At 39.5% G+C, this 23,333-nt stretch overlaps 1 protein-coding gene across 3 annotated transcripts in view; it reads right to left on the minus strand.

Moving 5' to 3' along the window:
* LOC309692888 (thyrotropin-releasing hormone-degrading ectoenzyme-like) overlaps positions 1-23,333 on the minus strand; it is a 275,261-nt gene that overhangs the window by 57,826 nt on the left and 194,102 nt on the right. For all 3 annotated transcript variants that reach the window (XM_082511733.1, XM_082511735.1, XM_082511734.1), the window contains exons 6-8: positions 17,351-17,464; positions 3,030-3,167; positions 2,243-2,308 (exon numbers count right to left, since the gene is read on the minus strand). In XM_082511733.1, coding sequence (XP_082367859.1) covers positions 2,243-2,308; positions 3,030-3,167; positions 17,351-17,464 — 318 coding nt within the window. The remainder of the gene's footprint in view (positions 1-2,242; positions 2,309-3,029; positions 3,168-17,350; positions 17,465-23,333) is intronic.

Here is a 23,333-nt window from a genome sequence, read left to right on the forward strand (position 1 = left end):
CTCTGAAGAATGCTCACAAACGTCCTAAAAATCCTAAATGCTCCCAAAGCATTTCATCCATCACACTAAACACTGCCTAAAAAGACAAATTATAGGAAATAGAGACATATGGCCAGTTGTGGAGATTCATCTCATCTCAAATGATTTCAGAGTATCTAGTTTAAAAATTCCCCAATGTGTTCTAGTTTAACATATTCTCAACCTATTATTTCTCTTTAAAACAGGCACAGAACATTGGTTTTAGTATATGTATCAGTCATTTTTGTCACAGTGGAACAACAAAAAAGAAGCCCGTAGATCACAGTTCTTTGGCCTCCTGTTTTGACAGAGCTTTAGTGTCATTTTGTGCCTCTTTGATTTCCTTTTGTCTCTCTTTGGTGTTTTTTGTCTCCATCTGATTTTCTTCTCATTATGGGATAGATTTGCTTCCATTTTTACATGCCTCTTCACCAAGAAAATATTAAGTATACAGAGCTTGTAATGCTAGGGAGGCCTGATGCCCCTGGGCCTTTGGTACAGTAATCCTTCCATGTATATACAATATTAAAATCTACATGAAACCTAGACAGAAATTTCAGCCTTTTCCGTGACTTTCAGAAGGCTGATTTTCTCACTGTTCTTTCTCAAATGCATCAACTTTAATATGTGTGCAACGTCACAAAGGTTCCTTTCATGAAGCATTAAAAGTTACAGTATTATCCTTGGTAAGAAAAGCATAGACGATCATGAATTATTTTGGTTACGGCTCCCGTCATGCCACAAATCACCAGAATGAGACTCCATCACATGGCATTGCAGTTGTTTGGCATGGTTTGTTATACGCTGTATTTTTCACTAAACACCTGATTAGGTGTTGAAACGCTCTGACAAAGAGGTTACGATCGAGAAAGTCTTTGTTGTTGTCATTAATATGAACCAAACTACTGAAGCAAACATTCTCCCGAAACTTTTTTACTCTGCTGGCGACTGAAACGAATGCTCTTATTATATAGTATGTTGTTATGCTCAGCACAATGCATGTGTGAAGACCTCCATAACACACATACATACACACACACACACAATGTATTTGCCCTGCTGTGCTGCTGGATCAGCAGTATTTTATATAGACTCTGGCTCTCAGTATGTTCCAGGTCACTGACAGTTTCTGTAGGAAAACCAGGACAGTGTCTGTGTGTGTGTGTGTGTGTGTGTGTGTGCGCAAGGATTCGTACATATTTCTGCAACTCCATTCCAAGTAAAAATTATATTTAACCTCCATCCATGTTACATCAGACGTTGTCATTTTTACTGTAACTGCAAACAGTCTCCTTCCAATTTGGAGGATACAAAGCGTTTCCCTGTGCAATAAACTACCTGACCCTGTTGGTGCGATTGGAGCTTTAGCTGCTCTCGTGTTTCTGTGACACCATCACAGTTTGAACCCTCAAAGAGACACACAGCAGCTACATTTAGCTGAACAACAAACAATGCAACACATAGAGTTAGTTAACATAGCTATTGCTTCATGACTGTGTGTGACAACTACAGTGTAAAAGTCTATTAAAATTGTGAGTTCTACAAAAAATAACTCCTATGTCCCCAAATAACTTCTTCCTCCCCAGTGTTCTAGACAGTTTTTTAAACCTGTCCCCAAATTAACTTTGAGAGAACTAAAAAGAATCCAGGGAATGCAGGGTACTTTTTATAATAAGGATTTACTCATTATTGCCTGCATCTGATTGCAACCACGTGACAGACTGATGACTTATCCAAGGTATACCATGATAGACCATAACAGTAGGAATGCATAATAAGTATTTCTAAAGTCCTACTTCCTGTTCTGCACTATCAGTAAATCTATGCTTTGAGTATTACAATTTCAGCGCCTTTTAAACGTGTATTAAATATCTGCATTTTGTTGCTCTGATTGCATCTAGCTTAAATTCAGGTCACTTAAAACTGATCGCAATATCGACAGGGAAACGTGGCAAATCTTCTTCTCAGAATGCCCCGCAAGCCAAAGGTACTTATTCCCTGTTCATCTATATGCACAGCACGACAGTTAGGATTTAGCTAAACTATGGCTGAACACACACACACACACACACACACACACACACACACACACACACACTGTTTCTATGAATCCTTCCATGTTGTGTTGGTGATAAATCAATTCAAAGCCCAGTAACCCAGCTGTTCCCTCTGATTTAAAAACCTCTGTATACACAGCTGGACTTGCAAAGCAAAGGGAACTTACATTGAGTCCTTTCTGGAACAGCGGCTGCCCCATCACGTTAGCAAGCATCCGGATCAGTGCCGCCCCCTACGGAGAGCAAAGAAAAACACACTTTCAGACACGGTTAAAAACATCATCATCATCCATCATCATCATTGAAGTTGCTGTGATCACTGGAGGAAAAGTAGATAAGAGTCACCTTTGGTGAACTTTGAAATTAGAGACTGGCTCAGATCCACATGTTAAACTGTTCAGACAGCGCTGATCTTCAAAGGAATAGGGGTGGAAAGCTGCCCTACCAGCCGCTCTCTTCTGTTTTAAAGTATATAACCCCAATTTGTCAAAGTATGTAGACAATGTGTGAATAGCAGTTTTGAATTTTCAGTTTAGTGTTTGTGGTTGTCTAGAAGCAAATGTATGGTTTGAAAAAAGCCAACTTTATTGATCATGTTTAAAAGACAAAACTAAACCAACGGCAGCTGAAGATCTCCCTTTATAAGTTAATCCAAGTCTGCTTGGAAAACAAGAACATATTGAAGTTTCATTGTTAAAATATTATTATTTATATTAATAATACTAATACTAATAATAATAATAATAATAATAATAATAATTATTATTATTATTATTATTATTATTATTATTATTATTATCATCATCATCATCATCATCATCATCATCATCATTAATAATAATAATAATAAAAAAGAACACATTGAAGAGGTATTCAAACATTCACTGGCGATCATGATCACACAGGTACATTTATAGTGCAACAGTCTTACTTCTGTTGAAAGTGGTTTCTTACTTTTTTGTAGGCAATCCAGTCAAAGACGCGGTCAATGTCTGTCGCTTGTTCCACTTCCTGGGAGATTGGATGGGAGGAACTCAGGCCATCCAGCAGCATCACCTCATGAAGGACATCAGTCAAGAAGCGCTGCTTCTCCTGAAAACACAAAAATTGGACTTTTTCAGGTATTATATTTCACTTTGATCATGAGAATGATGATTGTGATAATGCAGTATTTAAGGCTGATTCAGTGGATGGCACCACTGAAAAACCTCTTAAACTTTGACAGCAGAGTGACAGAAAACGAAGAAATGATATTACTAGTAGAGGACTATATTAGTGGTCTGATAGTCAACAAAGACCCAAATCAAACTGCAGGATCCTCTCATTGAAAATGATCAAAACATCTTAACTAGCCTTGAGCAACCATATTCCAGCCTTCACCAGCCAACACGATATAATAGGACTGCATGCACATAGAACACTTTAATGTATTATTAATGTAGCACAGTGTTGTGTGCATATTAAGCCTTATGTCATAAAAATACACGCAAAAGGTCAAAGAAAAGAAAAAGCGGCTATGATAACTAGAAAATTGACTTGGCTGTTATTCGTTTTATTTCAAAGCTGAACCAAGATCCAGAAATCCAGTGAATCTCACTAAAACATGTTTCCTAGTAAAAGGACTGGATGCTTTGCCCTCGCACAGTATGGGAGTCTCTTTGTCTTTTTCGACTTTTATGGTGTCGTTCCAGCTCAGCTTTTGACAGATTCTAGTTAAACATTTATATGTAGAACAAATGTTCAGCTGTAGTTAGACGGTGCTTTCTGGAATCTTTGTTGTTCCTTTCCTGATCTTGTTTCTCTGCTTCTTTCCTCAGGACCTTCACCATATCCAGCTTTTGCAGTTTCTCGCCCATCTTCTCTGCTTACGTCCTCGTGATTATTTTCTAATTGTGTCCACTGTGTATCTTTCGATGTTTTCTGTTCTCTCTTTTGATCTCTCCTCAATCCCATGTCTCATCTTCTCTCCTTTCTTTGCTGTCTTCATTCCCTCCCATTACTCCTCTTCTTGTTTCCTCTCCTCATTGGCTTTTCTGGTTTCGAGGTTTTAATAGACATCTGCAAGCATGTGGAGATTTAATGAGCTCTGTCTAAATTACCCATGGGATCTGGCTAAATCCAGAGAAGTGTGGCACTGTCTAATTCATGGATTACAGTGTTTACTATGGAGATTTGGTTTTAATGAACCTCTTCCTTGTTAAGCAATAGAATTGTTGGCTTATTAAGTTTCAGATGTTAATGAATAGACTAAACGTAACTTTTTTTCCTTTTAAATTAACAGTATCTGGAGGGATCTGGCTAATTCTTGGTCCATGAGGTTAGGTGTAATTCACGGATTAAAGCAGTGGGCATTAAGTAGATGTAGTTTTAATGATCCTGCATCTTGTTAAACAAAAGTTTTAATGAACAAAAGAATCAACATATACGTGGATTTTGCAGCATCTGCTGGGATCAGACTATTTCTCGGTGAGTGACCGTTGATGTTGATTTGTCACATTTTCATCTTGTTAAGCAGTCTTAAGTTTCAATATCTCGACACAGAAACTGAACAGTCAGGGGAGTCTAACTTCGGGATCCAGATTAATTTTATAAATTTGTTTTTCATCTGCAGCAATGAACTGTCTGATATCTGGCGAGAAAAAGTGATGGCAGTTTGAATCTCAGTGGGTATGAGTGCCTTCAGACAAACAGCTGTTTTTTTTTTTTTTAATGATTGTTGATGGGTAGCCAGAAGAGTTGCAGATCTGACTAATTTTAATTTTTTTCCTGCTTTGTTTAAAACAGGATTCCTCCTCGAAGTATTTAGCAAACTCCTGGTAAAAGACAGACTATTGCTCTCATCTAAGAGTCAGCAAAAAGGCACACACAGAGGTAAACAGACAGTTCAGGGACTCCACCATGAATTATACAATTAGTCAATTAGTTAAATGGCACATTTAGATGAAACTAACTGTGGCTATGAGAAAGGGGGAAAATAAGACTAAATGAGACATCAGCTCTAATTAACAGACACTTTAAATCACCTGGAGAGAGTGAAATAGGGGGTCCATCTGGTCCATATGTTCATTATGAACCAGATGGACCCACATGTGGAGGGACGGCTAATAGGCCAACAGTCAGGGTAAACACAAACATGCACGCACAGACGGAGGGATAGGACGGCGTTCAGGAGCAGCTGCTGAACTTTTGAAACGTCTGCTCGTCTCATCACTCCGTCTTCCTTCACTTCCAGGCTGTCACTCCTCCTCACCACCTGTTTTTCTTCCTCCCTCCTCGCTCTAGCCTCCTCTTCATTTTGGTGTCATTTTAGCATGTCACGTTTGGGTAGTAGACAGCACTCTGTGTGGCACTTTCATTCTGATTTCATCACCCCAAGGCCACAAAACCATTTTGGTTTTGATTGACTGTGAGGTCTGCTCAAAAAACATTATAATGAAGAACCTTGGATGCTAGTTTTTTACTGATACTGATGATGCACACAAGATCGGCCATCTATGTTCAAGTATATTCTTTGGTTTTAATACAATATGTTTATATGTCATGTGCTTCAAACAAAGCCTGGTACATCTGCCTCATGTGGTAACCAATGAAGCCAATCAATCAATCAATCAATCAATCAATCAATCAATCAGTCAATCAATCAAGGCTTTATTTGCCATGTGCAGGTTGCCCTGCAGTGAAATAGGACCCCTCTTCAACACACCTTCATCTGGCAGTTAAAAAGATGAGGATGAGAAAATGATTACTAATGACATGGATGTGTGAGAGAGTGTGTGTACAATTCCACCATCTGCCGACAGGTTCCCTCAATCAAAGACAGACATCAAACAACACACAGTGGAAAAAATCATTAGGGGAGTGAGGCTACAGAATACACGTCCCTGAGGGCTTCCAGCGGTTAATGGACAATTAATGTACATATCATGCAGATGTCATGAACTTATAAACTGTGCTTGATAACATTCAAAACAATAATTTACCTCGTCTGAGTACCATTTCACTAGAAACATGCTGGATGTTGTTTGGAATATTTCATGTTTCTCATATTCAGTAAAATAGCCCAAAGGAAAATTCTCTGAATGTCACATCCAATCTAATTATGGCCACAGGACATAAAGAAGCACATACATGAGAAAAATGTCAGCCAACATGATAATTCAGTCACACAAGATTTGTGCCAAGAAGCTGCCAACCACATTCATTTCCATCAAAACAGTGACAACAAAAGCAGAACTGAGATATTAAACATGTTTGGAGTGAGAGATATTGAGATCATAGTGACTTTTTCTTCTGGGGACTGTGTAGGCGGAAGGTGGAATTTAAACAAACAATTATTCAGTTCGAAGTTTCCCTTTTCAGAAAGTCTAATGCTGTCTCACATCAGATTCATTCATGGCTGAGAACCAGCACTGCTTCAGTTATAAGACTGCTCATCTGTCCATCCTGCCTCGAGCATAGAGTGCTGAAGCTTTGTGTATTACTTTGGTGAGATGTTATGCAAGAGATGTGTGCAAGTCAGTAGAGTCCTAAACTCCATCCATCCAGATAATTCAATTCAAATCGTGGTGGTGCTGGAGCATATCCCAGTTACCATAGCGCGAGAGGTAGGGTACAACCTGGGCACCGGTCTGTTGCAGGTCTAACACAGAGAGACAAACCACTATTCACACTAACATTCACACCTACAGTCAATTTAGAATCACTGGTTAACCCAACTCTACTATCTGCATGTCTTTGGACATCCTCATAAACATCATATTGAGAAATAACTACAAATATGCTTAATGTGGCAAACAACCTGCCCCGAGCTTTAATCATTTAGTACCTTGTTGATTTCCCAGCTGGTTCAGTGCTGTAAGCAAACATGTGCTATTAAAGTGAATGCAAACACAGTCTTTTCTCCTCCTTTAAATATGTCCATGAAAGATGAGCGAAGAGGCTGAATATTGATATTTCTCTGTTCTCTTCAACATGAAGTCAACGTTCACCTCTGACCTGCTCTCTGTATGCAGAGCAGATAAACAGATGTTCTGCTGTCAGCGATAAAAAAAGGCAAAGAAATGTGTTTATGCTATGAGTACCAGTGCTGTAAGAGATCATTTTAACTGCTTAACCTCTCATCATCTACCATGTCACCAGTGACCCATCACCTGTTTTTAATCTCCTGAGGCCCAACCTCATGCAGATATTTGGGATAAAAATAAATATCACATAAAAACAGAAAGTATAAAAACATATGTCATCATACGACACAATAAAGTGACTATTGTTTACCTCCCGTCTAAAGTGCAGAAAAGCCTAAATGTAGTGTCCCCTTGTAAAGACAAAGTCTCAGAAGGATCACATAAAATCTTTTCCTGGGTGTTACACATTTCTGTGCTTTTTTTCCCTGAGATGTAATACACTTTAGATTCTAGCCAATCATTTTACGTTTCCGAGGATAGTAGGCGGGTCCAGGTACGTACGTTCTTTTAGAGCAGAGCTACAGATTAAAAATGCCCAAGGCGAAGCGGTCAAAAGTCTGGCTGTACTTCACAGCAAAATATGCAAACTCAGCAGCCTGCAACAAGTGCTTTAAGCTGATACTGTCAAAGGAGGTAACACCTCAAATCCGATGAAACACCTGGCGATGCATAGCGTTTTTTTTAAAAGCCGAGAAATGCACCGTATTTGATAGCTTGCTGCAAGAGCTCACACCGAGCACATCTACTGCGGGTGTGGTGCCTGTTATCGGACCCGGAGTTAGCAACATCCCCCAAAAACCCGAAGACGAGAGTCCTGGCCCCTAGCCCTGCCAGTGTAGCAGAAATGATGACGGATGATGATGGCAGCAGCAGCCGTTCTTCTCTGCGTGAGTAGCTTAATGTTGTTCGTGTGTAATTTACGTTGAGTAGGCTAACCACGTTATTACATTAATGCATGTAAGGTGAACTAGCAAACATCATCATAGCTACATGCGGCTGTCTTCTTGTTTGATGGCAGATACTCCCTTCACCCTGGCCAAAAAGGCTAAAATGACCAAAGAAAAAGTGGGAAACAGCTAAACATGAGAGGTTTTTGGACAAAGTTTGTGTTTTTTCCATTGTTTAAGCACTGCTTCCAGCCAAGAGTGATACGATAAATCCCCTATAGCTGCGGAAAAGCTAACATTGTTATCTTTTTACAAAGAAACAGCTGAACATGAGAGGTTTTTGGACCAATTTTGTGTTCTCCATTCTTTAAGCACCGGTTTAAGCACCGGCACCGTTTCAAAAGTACCGGTTCGGCACCAGTATCGGATAAAACCTAAATGATACCCATCCCTACCCATAAAGGAGAATGGACTTTGTGTAGAAGTTAGAAATGAACATTATTATTTTTTTCAAAGCAGCTTTCCCTTTTTGTTTAATAGAGTTGAAAAAGGCACATTTCATTTGAGTTCTCTCAAATGTCTTGACTTGAGGAGAAGACAATGTCTTATGTTTATCAGCAAATTAGGACTTTTCATTAAAAAAGTAGAACAAGTAAAATATTTAGAAAGCGCCATTACATTTTTCAGATAAGAACTGTTCTAGTTCACGCTGGGATAAAATTATGATTAATTTTTCCTGCTGTGCCTTCATTACTGCTGTGTTTAGCTGAGATTAACGGGCTGTATTGGTATTTTGGCGCCAGAGTTATTAGAAAATGTCTGATTTCGTTCATTTGGCTTTTCATTAAAGTACTGGAGAAACAGGCCATCGTTACACTTGTATAAACCAAGTTTAATTCTGCTTTAAAAATAATTAGTTGGCAGATCCCTGGGGAGGGCACATTAACTTTTAAGCACTTGTGATTAGGAGAGAAGCTTTGATCACGCTGGACTGGAATCAAACACACCAGGGTTACAAGCTGGCACACAAAGCTCCGCCAAAGGTTCTTTTTTTGCTTCATTTACAACACTTTTTCTGTCTTTCTCAAACATTTCAACTTCCTATTGTATTTCTCCGTACCAATGTGTCCCGGATCCTCGAGTTGTTCCCGCACCATAAGCCATTCAGATATTTCTCTGTCTCCTGCCGGTTGGACTGATACGGTTCTGAGATCTGAGCAGGGACCGGCGGGATAACTTCCCATTAAGGCATTTTGCATCTGAGATTTTTTTTGTCCTGTTTACTTTATTATTATTATTATTATTATTATTATTATAAACTCTGTAGTCACCATCAGTGTCACCCACTGTTTCATAAAATCCACATTTTGAAGGTTTCCGTTTAGCTTCGTTGACCATGTTTAGGTGAGTGGACTGCTTTTAATTATTTATTTTTTATTATTTCCAAATGAGTTACACAATGAAAGCACCCACTGACTGACACCACAGTCAGCTCTATCTAGCTTTGTTTAACAAAACAGCTGAACACTGTTCAGTGTGCCGGGTGTGCTATTGTCTTTCTATCATCGTTATTAACCTGATCTGATTTTTGCCACATTGCCCCTCATACTGTAGCTGTATATTTCTGTTTTCCTGTGTTGTAATTTTAATTACCTGTTTTGTCGTATCCTTGCGGCTTATCAGTATTAAGGCAGTTTTTAAATCCACTTCCTGTCTCCTAACTTCTTCATTTGGGTCCACTCCCTGGCTGCCACACAGCCAATCCTTGACACCCAGGTGTCACGATTTTTGACCACTTAGTGTTCATTTTCCTATGCAAGCCCAGGCCAGATTGAATATATAACCTCTCCTTCATATTGTGGTCATAGTGCCAGTTGATTGGGTACGTGACTGATTGACTAACACAGAAACAGTCTATTCCTGCCCTCATTATATTTATATTTGTTTGCCTTCTCTGTGTTTTTGCTCCTGGCCCTGCAGCACTGTGACTCACAGCTGATGGAAATGGCCTTTTTTAAATAAAAACCTGTATTAGAAATAAATTATTTTATCAGCACCAGTTCACTTTATCATTGTTGTGCTTGTTATTGGAGAAACACTTTGTTTCTATTAAAGCGTCCAGCCGTGCAGAACGGCAGTAACAGGGATTTAAAAATGCCATGTCGCTCAGAAACAGACTGTGTGTGCGTGCAGAAGATAAGGTGTTTTAGTGTAGCACATTCTCTGTTGGAAGAAAATCACAACATACTTGGGCAGAAACAAAGCAGGAAGCGTGCATGTGCTGTAATTTAAAGTTCTGCGGCGTTCAACGCTTCTTGGAGAACTTTCTTGAGTTTGTCCTTCGGGGAGGAAGGTGGGGGTGGTGGTGAGGAGGGGTACCCTGCGAGGCTTTGAGCAAATTTGAGGAAGGTTTCATTTTTAATTTTATATTGTTTTGAGTTGAATCATCCTCTGAGTCAATTTGTTTGCGAACCTGAGCAGAATAAAAGAAAAAAGGATTTTACCTCCTGAGGAGACTCACAGCTGAATATCTGGCAAATTTCAAGGAAACAGTTTTAGAGAAAGAAGGAAGGACGTATCGATTGATGTGAGTGGAGGGAGGTGGAAGAGTTCAGGAGAAGACCTCCCAGTCAGGACTTCCTCCTCCTCAACAGCCGCTTTTAACTCTGTGCTTATACCCATGCTGTATATCCAATTGTATTCCAAGTTATGTAAAGATTTTACCGAGAGAAGAGAAACAAGGTAGGCTGTTAAAAATAGAACAGCTAACAGCTGATCTGCTGATACAATTATTTGCTTCAAAGATTCTCCTGAAGTCAAACTGGGAGCTCAGTGGGAAGCACTGATGGTTGTGGAAATATTGAATTTCCAGTTTCCAGTTTGTTACCATCCAACCACATCTCTCATTCTGTGAAATGTGTCCAACTGTGCAGTTGCACTTTCTAGAGGCACAGACAGGAAATGAGAACAGTTTAGAAGATGAAGAAATGGGTGTTGTGTTTTGGTAACTTCAAACTAGAAACTTCAAAAATCCCACACAATGGGTTTATGATTTGGATGGGGATGTGTGCTGGCACAGGCCTCGCACCAGTGCCACTTGACTAGAGTGCTGTTGACCTAAAACTAGCCAACACCACCGGATGGAAAATGGACAGCAGTGGTGGAACATTACTGAGTGCAATGATGTTCAAACATTTTTTTGGCCCAAGAAAACCAAAGCACAAAATAACCTCCATACATGACCGAGAACTCATCAAGCCTTCCTCCAGCTGTGTTTTTGGGTGTAGTGCATTCCAAAGTAACACATTTAGTAATCACATTATATTTTTCAGTAACACAGTAGTGTAATACATTACTCTACTAAATTGAATAATTACATTAAAGTTAATTAAAAGTTACATTGCGTTACAAAAGCCCTTCAGTTATCTGCAAGAACCAAACACTAAAATGTGTTAATGTGTGTGTGTCCACATTAGCAAAGGGATTTGAGTCAACATGTGGAACTGTCGCCTTAGGTTCATACTGTTTACTGGTAATTATCTGACAGTGTATTTCACGGCATGTTATAAGGTAATGCAAAGTAATGTAACAAGTAGTTTAAGAAATTACATTTAGGTTACATATTGCATTACTTAAAAAAAGTAACAAGTAATATTGAATACTTTCTTGAGTAGTACTGCAGTACAGTTTTAATGTACTTTAAAATCAAATATTTCTTTACTAAGTTGCTGTCTTCATCTCTTCCACTATATGTTAGATGCAAACACAGTCTTGTTTTATTACCGTATAATTTTATTTTAACTTGTTTTTGTAGCAGACTCTTTATTTTCTCTGCAAATCTTGGGGTCAGTTTTTAAATGGGTGCTTACAGGATTTACTCATTTTTGGGGGCCATCTCCAAGTGGCCTTTTGAAGAACTGCACTTCCACACTGACTGTTCTTGGATTTTGCACCAGATTGACCCACTTAAGTTTTTGTTTTACAGGCATGTTGTTGCCTTTCATCCTTTGTATTATTGATTCTACTGGGATACTGCATTCATCATTAATGTGCTGCAGCTGTCACTGAACTCTGTGTACAAAGCAAATGGGCCATAACCTGAAAAATCTCTATTTAAATCCAGTAGTTATGACAGTTAATTTTATGAAATGTTTCAAAAATAGTAACTTCAACCAAATTATTAGAGAGAAGATGTATCCTGTATTGTTATCTAACACAGTTTGAGTGCTATTGTGTCACCGCTCCAGTACAATAGACTAGATCAGTATTTTGTTTGGGATGCTAAAAGTGTCCACAAAAACTGTCCCAGTTACTCTGGATAATCCTCAGACCTCTGTGTCAACACTTTCCACTGAGAATTATTTTCTGCCAAAGAACAACCAGCACCAGTTAAAATGAGTCCACTGGCTGATCAGCCTCTGAACGGAAAGATAAACCAGGTCTGAAGTCTGATTTCATATCCAGCCTGTTTGCCTCCCTGAGAGATGTGTTTTCTGTCTTTAGATCAAATTTTCTGCCTTCTACCTATGTTCTATTTGGTGTCTGGAGATTGTTTTTTGTGCTATACTCTGAAAAAAATCTAATTCATATCTGACCGGCTGAGGCCTTGAGCTGAAATCCTGACTCATAAAACCACAAGAGGGGAGAAAAATTAAATTTCATGAGTGAGCAGACAGAGCCTCAGAATACCTGAAAGCACTTCTACATGCTCACCAGAGAGCTTTATTTCCTGTTTGTCAAAAAGTGAGTGAACCTGCGCTGCTACCACCAAGTCTTTAGCGACTTCATTTTCACTCCAGAGTGACATTTTGTGAAGACACACCTGGTGGTTAAGCTCTTAAGAAAGTCTGAAAGTGAACTTCTGAGTGTGGATTATTATGATTCACATGCTGTTCCCAAAGTTTAACACGAGTCTGAAAATGCAAAACTGATTAAAATCTGGTTTTAGTTTCACAAAAACAACAAACAAAATATTTCAGACAGGTCAGCCTGTTCCCATTTTCAGAGCATAACAAAAATTGGGCTTAGTCAAAGCTGTTGGTGTTTCTGTGTTGTTTTATTTACTGGTTGGCTGTGATGCACTGGGTTATCCTATTAGTGAGACTCTGTTGTCACTTCCAACTTGTCGTTTTCTAACCAGCAGGGTTTCTGCGGTGGGGTTCTGCATTTACACTTTACAATTTAATACTTTTAGTTCCTAAACCCAACCAGCAGGTAAATGTAGGTGAAAAACACAAATGTAGTGCCAAAGCTGGTACATCAGACAGCAGTGACAAAAGATACTCAGTGTAACAAAGGGTACCACGTGATGCTACGAGGTGAAAACATGTTAGACAGCTCTGTAATGGTGCAGTTCAAAATCAAAGATCTTAGGCTGAAGAAAGTGATATAATATAATCAGTCTTATTGAGTGACTGTTTGCACAGTTTACTGTGAAACAAGCCATATCATGAGAATATTTCCTTGAGATAACATCAGGAGTTCGTTCCTCAGCCCTGAAATCCAAAATTTGATCTTTGTCAGGTCAACAAAAGGTAGAGTCTCACTTTATCATGCTACATAAACTGTTAACTAGGGCATCGTCACTGATTCAATTCCGATTCACGAGGTCTCCAATAGATTCGGTTCAATTCAATTTTGACTCAGACAGTCAGAAATATTAGAACTGTGATCATTAATCAGTACATATCCATATTTTTATATCTATGTATAAAAAACAACGCTGACACTTGTGAGACTTTAGAGGTGTAAGCATCGCAGCAGATGCCTTTGTGTTAAAGTCACTGAGGATAAAACACAGAAAATCATGAAGGAGATTTTCCTGGCCTGGCTTTTTATAGCAGATCACTGCCTTAAAAATATTCTGCGGTAGATCAAAAATGGAAGAAAACCATGAATAAACATGGTTGACGAACATTACCTGATGCTGCTGAAGTGAAGCAGAGTAATGTTACAGAGGTTTTATTAGACAAACAGCAAAGCGTTTTGCAATTTGGCAGAATTTGTAAAAGTTTAGATTTTTTCCGTAATGAACTGCAGAATTTAGGCTTTCTTGTTGGAGGTCATTTTTGAAAAAGGAAAAAAAAAAACAGCGACCGACTGTGCTATACACAACGGTAAGCTGGTGCGTAATAAGCAAGCAAATAATGTAGAAAACAGAGATTTCTGACGGTAAACTGGTCTCTGAGTGCACTGAGAGAGAGAAAGAGCTGTGCAAGGAGTGTGATTTTATCGTAGTGGAAGCAAAACAGCCAAAGTAAGAGGGAATTCATGACAATGTTTATGAAATGTGAAGCATAGTTTTGATCTTCTTTTGCTGATGGTTCAGGAAATTTTGATTGGAGAATGACAAAACCTGCAGCTTCAGAATCTGTGAGATATCGGCTTTCAGCACTAACAGCGTGTCCATGTACGTGCCGTCGGGTCGCACTTTGTGTGTACATCTTTGCACAGAATCCGTTTACCTGCTTTTTAATCGTTTGGTATTTTAACTCTTTGGTGGTTGTTGAAACACTTTTGTGAGCTTTAACCTGAGATTCTGGCATTTCTGGCAAAATACATTTATATTTAAATGAATTTAGATGTAGATTTAATGAATCAATATTGTGTTATTCAAACTAAAATCGATTTGAACCGGAAAATCTATTTTTTAAAACCCTTCTTATTCTGAACTGTATTTCTGTTGCAATTTTGGAAAACTGGGAACAATTTGTGAAATGTTTCGGCGGTTTTCAACATGTTGCTTGTAACTTTCGTAAACAGCGGTACTGAAGTGACTTGTTGAGGATATGCTGAATTGTTCTGTTGTAGGTTTTCCGCTGCTGCTGTTTGTGAAACGGTGTTTGAAACAGATCTAATATTGTTGGCAGTGGCGGTCCTGTTTGGCGCCCCGGGCGAACACTCCCTCTGACCCCCCCACACACACACACACACACAAAACATATTAAGGATTGTACATTAACATGAAACATGAAACTGTTGTCGAAATTCACTAGAGAAACACTCACACACATGAAGAGAGAGAGAGTATGCATTGTATGCAAACGGCTACCAAACAGCCATCATAATTCGTCATACAATGAGAACAGGACAAATCAACTACTGGCAATGACTAATTAATATTGAACTCTGTAACATAATGTATTGTTTGGAGTTTAGTCTGTTACTGTTAGTATTTATACCATTTCTTCTTGGAGCAACTGTAATCCACATTATTTCCTTAGGGATTAATAAAGTATTCTGATTCTGATTGTTTCAGGATGACCTGCCATTATCCAACGACACATCTGCTTACCTGCATCTTTTGCTCGTTTCTCATCCTCTTCTTTTCTATTTTTTCTAAACTGAGCACCTGATGGCTTTGAACTTTTTTTATTTTAATTTTTTTTAATTTTGAACTCCAGTATGAACACAAGTCCCCCAACCCGAGGATCACCACAACATAACCTAACAGACCTACACCTTAGTTCACAGATTCACTTTGTCTAAGGTGTATTTCTGGGATTTCACAGAACCCAGGATTCAGATCATGAATACATGATGGGCTTGGATTTACATCATTATGGATGAAAACATCATGAATGAAATGTGCTCTATTTGGAGGCAGCAGGTCTCCTTCCACTTTCCACAGGTTGTGCGTGAGACATTAAATCATCAAAATATAAAATATAAATTTTAAATTGTTATTGATCCCTTTACCCCGAGTCCTAAAGTGTATATTTATTTTCTTACTCTTCTTATATATATATATTGTTTGTTTACTTGCACTGCTGAAACTGGAGTCTCGTCCTCTAGTCTCTCTCTATAGTGTACTGCATGCAGCCAAGATGACAATAAAGTTTACTTTGACTTCAGCAGCGAGCAGGCGCACCGAGGGCTCTCGCGCTCATTTTTCGCGTATAGAATTCCGGAAAAACATCAGTGCAAATTATAAGTCCCCCGCCGCCCCGCCCTCTCCTCCCTGTGCCGCAAGCAGCAGGCGCACCTCGCCCTTACTCCCAGCAAATGGGCAATAGAAAACCTACCGGTGCCTATGACATTCCCAATATGTGCTGGCTGATGTCGGGGCAGCATGAGTACGAGCAATTTTTTTTTTTTTTTTTTTTTTTTTGCCGATGCCTGTGATGCCGCCCCCCACCACGATGCTGCCCCGGGCAACCGCCCGTGTCGCCCGTATCAAAAACCGCTACTGATTGTTGGACTTGGATACGTATAATATGTGAATGTAACCAAATTATTTATCAGTGATTTCAAACTGTAAAAACAAAAACAAATGATGTTATGCAACATGAGAAAGCTGCTACGCTCAAATTCAAATATTCCTCATCCACGCTGGACTGATCCTCCCACCCCAGCACTACTGTATTAACAATGCCTTCAAGGCTTGTTTTATTTTTACTATTCTTTTTTGTTAATTTTATTTGATTCAATTAAGTATCTTTTTTCATGTATGTAACTTATCTGTTTATTGAATTATCCATGTCTGTGGTTTTATTTGATGTCTGTTCCCTTTAAGTTTTTATTTCTTTGCTGAACGGTCCAAGAGACTGAAGACGTCACTTGGATGAGTGTCGACATGTTTCTCCCACTGAAAACATTATGTGCTGATGAACAAAATCAGCTTTCTTGGTTTTCCTTACCTGGATGATTGTGCATGCATCAAGACACTTTGTTGCAGGGTGCTGAATTAAAATTTGCCCCGATAGCACTTGAACACCTACAAGTTCTCTTCTGCTCCACGTTTGACATAGTACATATGTGCTCTATAGCACCATACATAAAACACAGTTAACAGCAACATTCGCCCTCAAGATGGCAGGGCAACAAGGCAGCCTCCAGAAACAAGCACACATTCCTATGTTTGTTATTAATTAAGGATTAATTCAAAGACATTTTTGTTAGATTCTATAATTACATAAAATTATGTATATTTATGAGTGCAAAATCCATATTTCTATTAAATAACCTAAAAAATGGCCAACCTTTAATTTCAGTTTATCCCACTGACCACCAGAAGCATCATTGTGCTTTTAAGCTTTACCTGTGGTTGTGATCCTGATCCAGCACCCACCCAACAGGCAAATCTAACTGAGGACAGGTTAATGATCTTGTTTTCACCTGCCTACACTGGCTGCTTCCTCTGCTAGCCATGGCATGTCATGCTTGTGATCTATGCGTGATCTGTCCCGTACCCTGCGATTGTCTTTGATGTTGCTCACCCATCTGTGGAAAGGCCAGGAGGTACCAGACGAGAGCCATACTGGCAAATTACTGCAAATTAAACGGCAGTTTTCTCTGACTTCAGTAGTCATGATGAAATTAATGAAAAATACAAATGTTTTTTGTAACTTTCTAACAAAGGTATAGTGTGGCTGGCACATTAATACCTGTTCATAAATGAAGTAAAAGTCAAGTTTACACTCACCATGTTCCACTTTGGGAAGAGAAAGTCAGTGCCGACGTACTCGAAGAAATGAGCAAAACCTTCTTTTAGCCAAACATCCTCCCACCACACTGGAGTCACCAGATCACCGAACCACTGAAAGACAGAGACAAAATCATTTCATATGCTTTCATGTCTTAAAGAGTTATTTCTTATGAAACTGTTTTATGAAACCCATTCTTATATTCAAACCATAAACTGTGTACAACTAATGGATGAAGCATCACTCGTTAGCTTTCAGAGCACTGTGTTTAAAGCTTAAGCTTAGCAATGTGAGAGTTACCCTCTAGGTTTATTAGAGCCTCCCTCAATTCGCTACTTTGAAACAGAAACAGATCTTCTTTGCTTAATTTGTCACAATCTATGGAGAGAATAGGCCTCGCCTGGCCATGAAACGGCTTTCAATCAACTGTCCAGTGGCATTTGAGCCTCTAAAAATAAAGAGCCACGTATTAAAATAGATGTAGTTAATGCCATACTTATGTCAATATCATTTAAAAGGGTGAGTTAAATAAAAATTCACCCTCTGTAGAGTTTTGATTAAGGGATAAAGCAGTTAAATAGACCAATGCTGTTTTTTGTACCTGGATGTAAACATGTTTATTTTCGCAGCCAGCCTCGACTGCCCAATTGAGAATTACAATTTTTTTTTTACAATTTGGGCAGCACGGTGGCACGGTGGTTAGCACTGTTGCCGCACAGCAAGAAGGTCCTGAGTTCAATTCCACCATCAGGCCGGGGTCTTTCTGTGTGGAGTTTGCATGTTCTCCCCGTGTTTGCGTGGGTTCTCTCCGGGTACTCCGGCTTCCTCCCACCGTCCAAAGACATGCAGCTTGTGGGGATAGGTTAATTGGATAATCCAAATTGCCACTAGGTGTGAATGTGCGAGTGAATGTGAGTGTGAATGGTTGTCTGTCCCTGTGTGTTGGCCCTGCGACAGACTGGCGACCTGTCCAAGGTGTACCCCGCCTTTCGCCCTATGACAGCTGGGATAGGCTCCAGCGCCCCCCGAGACCCTGAAAAGGATAAGCGGAAGCGAATGGATGGATGGATGGATGGATGGCATTTGCATGAGCTTCATTTTTCAGTTCCAGATGCTGCAGCTTGATGTACACATGTCCTCTACTCGAATATGAAAGTTTAGTCATGTTTGCATGAAATTGCTGCTTATGTGGTATGAAGCAATTTATTACTAATGTCCATCATTTTATCTCTTAAAGCTGGTCGTTTTACTTTTAGAGTGAAGTTCAAAATTGCTGAAATTATGCAAAAACAGATTGTGTTTCATTGAGTTGTGTGCATGAAAATTGCCACAAATAATCCACTCTGAGTTCCACAGTCACACCGTGAAGTAGGTGTGAATTTGTGTGTTTCAGAAAGTTACTAAGAGATATGTATCATACATTTAGATACAGCCAATTAATCTTCAACTTATCCAATATTTGTTAAGATATTTATGTAAAAATCAAAAACCTAATGCTGATGCCACAGTCACAGAATTTTCATAGTGGTTTTAGTCCAATATGTCCAAGATTAGTTTATTACCAGCTCTTCAACCACTCCTGTAGAATGAATAAAATTTCATATTCCATCTTTAGAACATACAAAACTGTTTTTGTTGTGCATAGGAAAGAAAATCCAATTAAATCCAGACAAATTCTGAGCAGGGAGAGTACGGCCTTCCAAGTCCTGCCCCTCCTGAAGGACTGACTTGGCTTCCTCGCCTGCTCTGAGCTGATGTGATGAGGCAGGTTCACTCATCAACAACACCATAGGGCAACCAACAACGTTGCTCCAAAGTGTGACAAAGGAAGGGGAGGCTTTGGCTCTCATTCAGCTGGCATGCTACCACCTGATTGGACTGTTAGCCTTTTCTCAAGCTGCCTCGGAGCCTCGTCAGAGTAAACCAGCAGTGAAGTCTAATAAAGGCAGAGCACGTAAGAAAATAGAGTGAACTTTGCTGATAGCGAAACGCGCAGCCACAGGAGTAATTTATTGGATCCAAGCGGTTTCCTGGCGACGCAGTTTGAATGAAAACGGTGGGGAACAAACAGGCGTCTCTACCAGCTTTGTTTCTGAGTCTGAGCGTTCCCTTTAAATCTTCAGACGCACAAAGAAAAAAAGTTTACCTCAAATTTCCTTTAAACCCTGATTAAAGTTCCATCTGTAGAAACAGCACACACTGCAGTTTTGATACATCAGCACAGTGAGTGTGAGACTGTACGTTTGGCAGCATGTCTGCAGTAAATTGTCCTTCAACTGATCAAAGTTTGTGTGGTCAAGCAGAGAAGTACCTAGACTGTGCATATGTGTGTGTGTGTGTGTGTGTGTGTTCAGTGTTTTTGGGTAAATCTGCAAGCAGCTGAAAAAAGTCAGACTTAATTATGCAGTGTGGTGTTATAAGTCTTTCCATATAAATCAAAAAGGGCACAAAAGCTAATCCCCCGACCAACAACAACAGAACTGCCTTTCATGCAATTAGTTACTGGAGCTTTCAACAGATGCTGTCACCCTGCAGAGCGAGAGCTCAGTGCATCAGAAATTAATGACCAGGGTTTTTTATTTGTTTCAGAAGTGAAGGAGGAACATTGAGCATCCGCCTTCACCAAAAAACAGAGGCTGGCCCTCTTTATGTGGCAGCAGGGGCGAGGAAACCTACTTCAGTCGAGTGCGGCATATGAGGCAGATAATCAAACGCTCCCAGGTGGTGGAGATGCTGCAGCTCTTTTTGAAGACATCTTGTAAAATTGTCAAAGCAGAAATTACTAAATATAATGAAGGGCAGGATTGAAACCAAGTTAATCATTGGGGCTGAAAGGACAAAAACATCTGCACACTGCAATGCTGACTCAGGCGTTTTGTGACTCTTGCTGGTCGATGATTTACATCTGTGTTCTTTTCTTGCCTTTATTGTTAATCATGAGTCTTTGCTGCTTTCTATCTCATTTAGTATTGTCTACTAGTGCGTAGAGCAGTTAAAATGCCATTTTATGGCTTCTTTCCATAGATTCTAACAACAGAACAGATGCAGCTTCTGGGTCTGAAAAGCAAACATGCTCAGAAATGGCTTAAACCTGCGTTCTTTCTAATGGCCTGCAGAGGGCGACTCCTGCAGCTGCGTAAAGACTTTCAGTTGAAGAAGTCGATGGGCACACAGGTCTAGCCTCCCATACTCTCTGATCTCAGAGAATAATTTCCTTTTGAGATCATGGGCTCAAGTTTCAAAGTGTACTAAAAACATGTCAAAGTTTCAAATGATGTAAAACAACACTAATGTTAGTGACAGTTCAGTAATTAGAATCAAATGAGGTTCTATATGTGTCGACTGTGCTCCCAGTACAATGTCCTAAACGTCTATAAATACATACAGATTTATAGGAATTGATATTTCCTCCTTAACTTCACTAGACTAGCAGCCTGGTCAGTAGTGATGGGGGCTGTTATTGGTCGGGTTTGATTAGCAATTAGCCCCTTCTTATAGATTTCTTGTTTGTTTGGCATACCGGAATTGAAAACTTATGACAGAAGATCAGCAAGACCAAAATGCATGTTTTAGACTAAATTGGAAAGGCTTTTCTAGTTGTTATTTTAATGTGCTTGTTGAGGATGTGGGTGTAACACAGCCAAACCTTACTCCTATATCATATTAAACGGAGCAGGGTAGACTCAGGAAAGGCTGAATTAACTGATCCAATTAGCCTAACAAGGAAATCTTGCTGGGGGAGATAACAGGAACACCTGGAGCAAACCCACACAAGGATGGGGAGAACAGGCCACAAGTCCACAAATAAAGGCTGAAGCCAACCAGGAACCCCCCTGTAATATTGTTAACCACAGCAACCTAATCTTAGCTGGTTTAAAATACAGCTGCTTTACTTTGAGTGGTTACAACTGAAAAATAGAATTCATTTTGAAAGTGTTGTTGACATTTGTAGATATTTATATTTAGCAGTATGTCCCACATGGCAGGGAAAGCACATGATGTATAAAAACGGTGGGGACAGGGTGCACGTGGGTTGTGCAGCTGTAAAACTACCCACCTGCAGGGTGGTGAGCGGTGGTTAATCAGACGAGATTTAAAATCCCGTCTGATTAACCACATTCAGGATCTAGTAAAACATACAAGCTAAGTTTAACTGTAGCAGAACTAATTTCAGATATGAATTTAGTTATTTTTATATACATTTTTACTCTATTTTTTTGATCTGGCTTCATTTTATATTTATGTGGTTAGGTTTTGTAATGCCCTTGAGTCTTTTTTTACCGTGTTACTTAGTCTAAGAATTCTTGTCAGTACATCTGCTGTGAGTAAAAAGTAATTTGGTCAGCGCCTGCTTTTTTTTTTTTTAAAATAAATATTTTACTTGGTTTTAGTCTTTTTTCTTCCCCGTCATGCTTCTAAATATATTGCACAGCATGTCTGAAATCTTAATGAGCTGCGGGTGCGCTTCAGGAAAACAATTTTTAAGAGTAACCGATTGGAATTCCTGCATATTGTATTTATTAAATCATATTTCACTCTAGTTTCTGTGTCTTGTTCTGAGATCATTTTGCAGAGAAAGTGGCTCACTGATACTTTCAGTCCCTTTGTGTAAACATGTGAAAGTGTCCTTAGAAGCACTGCTGCCATTAAAGCCAGAGGTTGGATAGACCAAATACGCATTTGACTGATTTTCCCTTTTTACTGCATTTTTTATGAGGACAAAATAGAAACTCTTTGTGACATTATATTTTTGAAGCACACTTCTTCTCAGCTCTGTAAGCCTGCACAGTTTGGAGGGAATTCACCTCTTCACCTGCATGGACACACACACACACACCCTGTAGATATGGTGAAGCTGAAGAATGTGTCCAGACATGCATACTAACTCCTTTCTCTCACTCTCTGGCAGGTTGTGTCTGTGTCTGGGCAGGGATTCAAACCGACCACCCTGTGGGGAGCTGGCAGGCTGGTCAGCTGGCTGCTTCCGATGCCTGGCTCAACAGACACTGGTTCAACTTCCTGAGGCGGAGCTAGAGTCACAGCGGGGACCGCTGCAGTTTATAGGATGGAAAACCAGTGCCAGATGAAGTTGTACTCACATCAGGAGGAGTGCGAGGTCGCTGCTTCCTCTCGATACTCACACAGATGCTGGAACGTAACCAGACTATTAATTCATTCATGTTCATGACTGTGACTCTGTGATGTTTGGTTATGTTTCAGTGGGGCGGAGCCAACAGGTTTATTCATGTAGTCCTATTTTTGTCTCCAAGCTCCAGCTGTTGTGTTGCAGGAAGGGACAAATTCTTGTCCAGTCGTCCCACTATCGTTAATTAAGTTAAGGAATTAACTTCCTGTTGTAGTGCAGGAAGCAAAGAGGTTTGGTTAAAGGGAGTAAGTTTAATTTATTCCCTCTTTATTATTGTTAGTCGCTGCTGTTCAGTTTGGTGTTGTTTTTCCACGGGAAGGACTAAATAAAGTCAAATCTGATTTTTTTTTAATCTTCCCCTAAATTGTCAGTCTTCTCTCTATTTAGCTTGATTTGTTGTTGGAGGAAGTGAATGAGTAGAGTGACATTTAATTTATATTTCCTCATTATCTGACTCTCTTATCGGGTTTAGCACTAACTATATTAATGTGGATTGCTTGTATGTTTGCTAGTTTGTGAGGCAGCAGCATTAAATGGTTGTGACAGGGATTACGGCTGTGTGCCAAGCACTATATTGGCATTTGTAAACAGTGATTTCTTGTCATTGAGTCCTCCTTTGTCATTGTTATTTAATACAATAAAGATAATTGTGTGGTAGAAATTCTACATGTAAATTTATGCAGTGCTATTATCCCATTATCATTACTTCCACTTCCACTACTCCCTGCTGTTTAGATAGATGTTTGGGAGTAAAGAAGTTGATGCAAGCCAAATGAATTTTATTTATACAGCCCCGAAATCATAAATAATGCATTTGCCTCAGATTTGCATCAGGC

The sequence above is a fragment of the Aulonocara stuartgranti genome, assembly GCF_965226115.1.
Source record: "Aulonocara stuartgranti genome assembly, chromosome: 17".
Lineage (NCBI taxonomy): Eukaryota > Metazoa > Chordata > Actinopteri > Cichliformes > Cichlidae > Aulonocara > Aulonocara stuartgranti.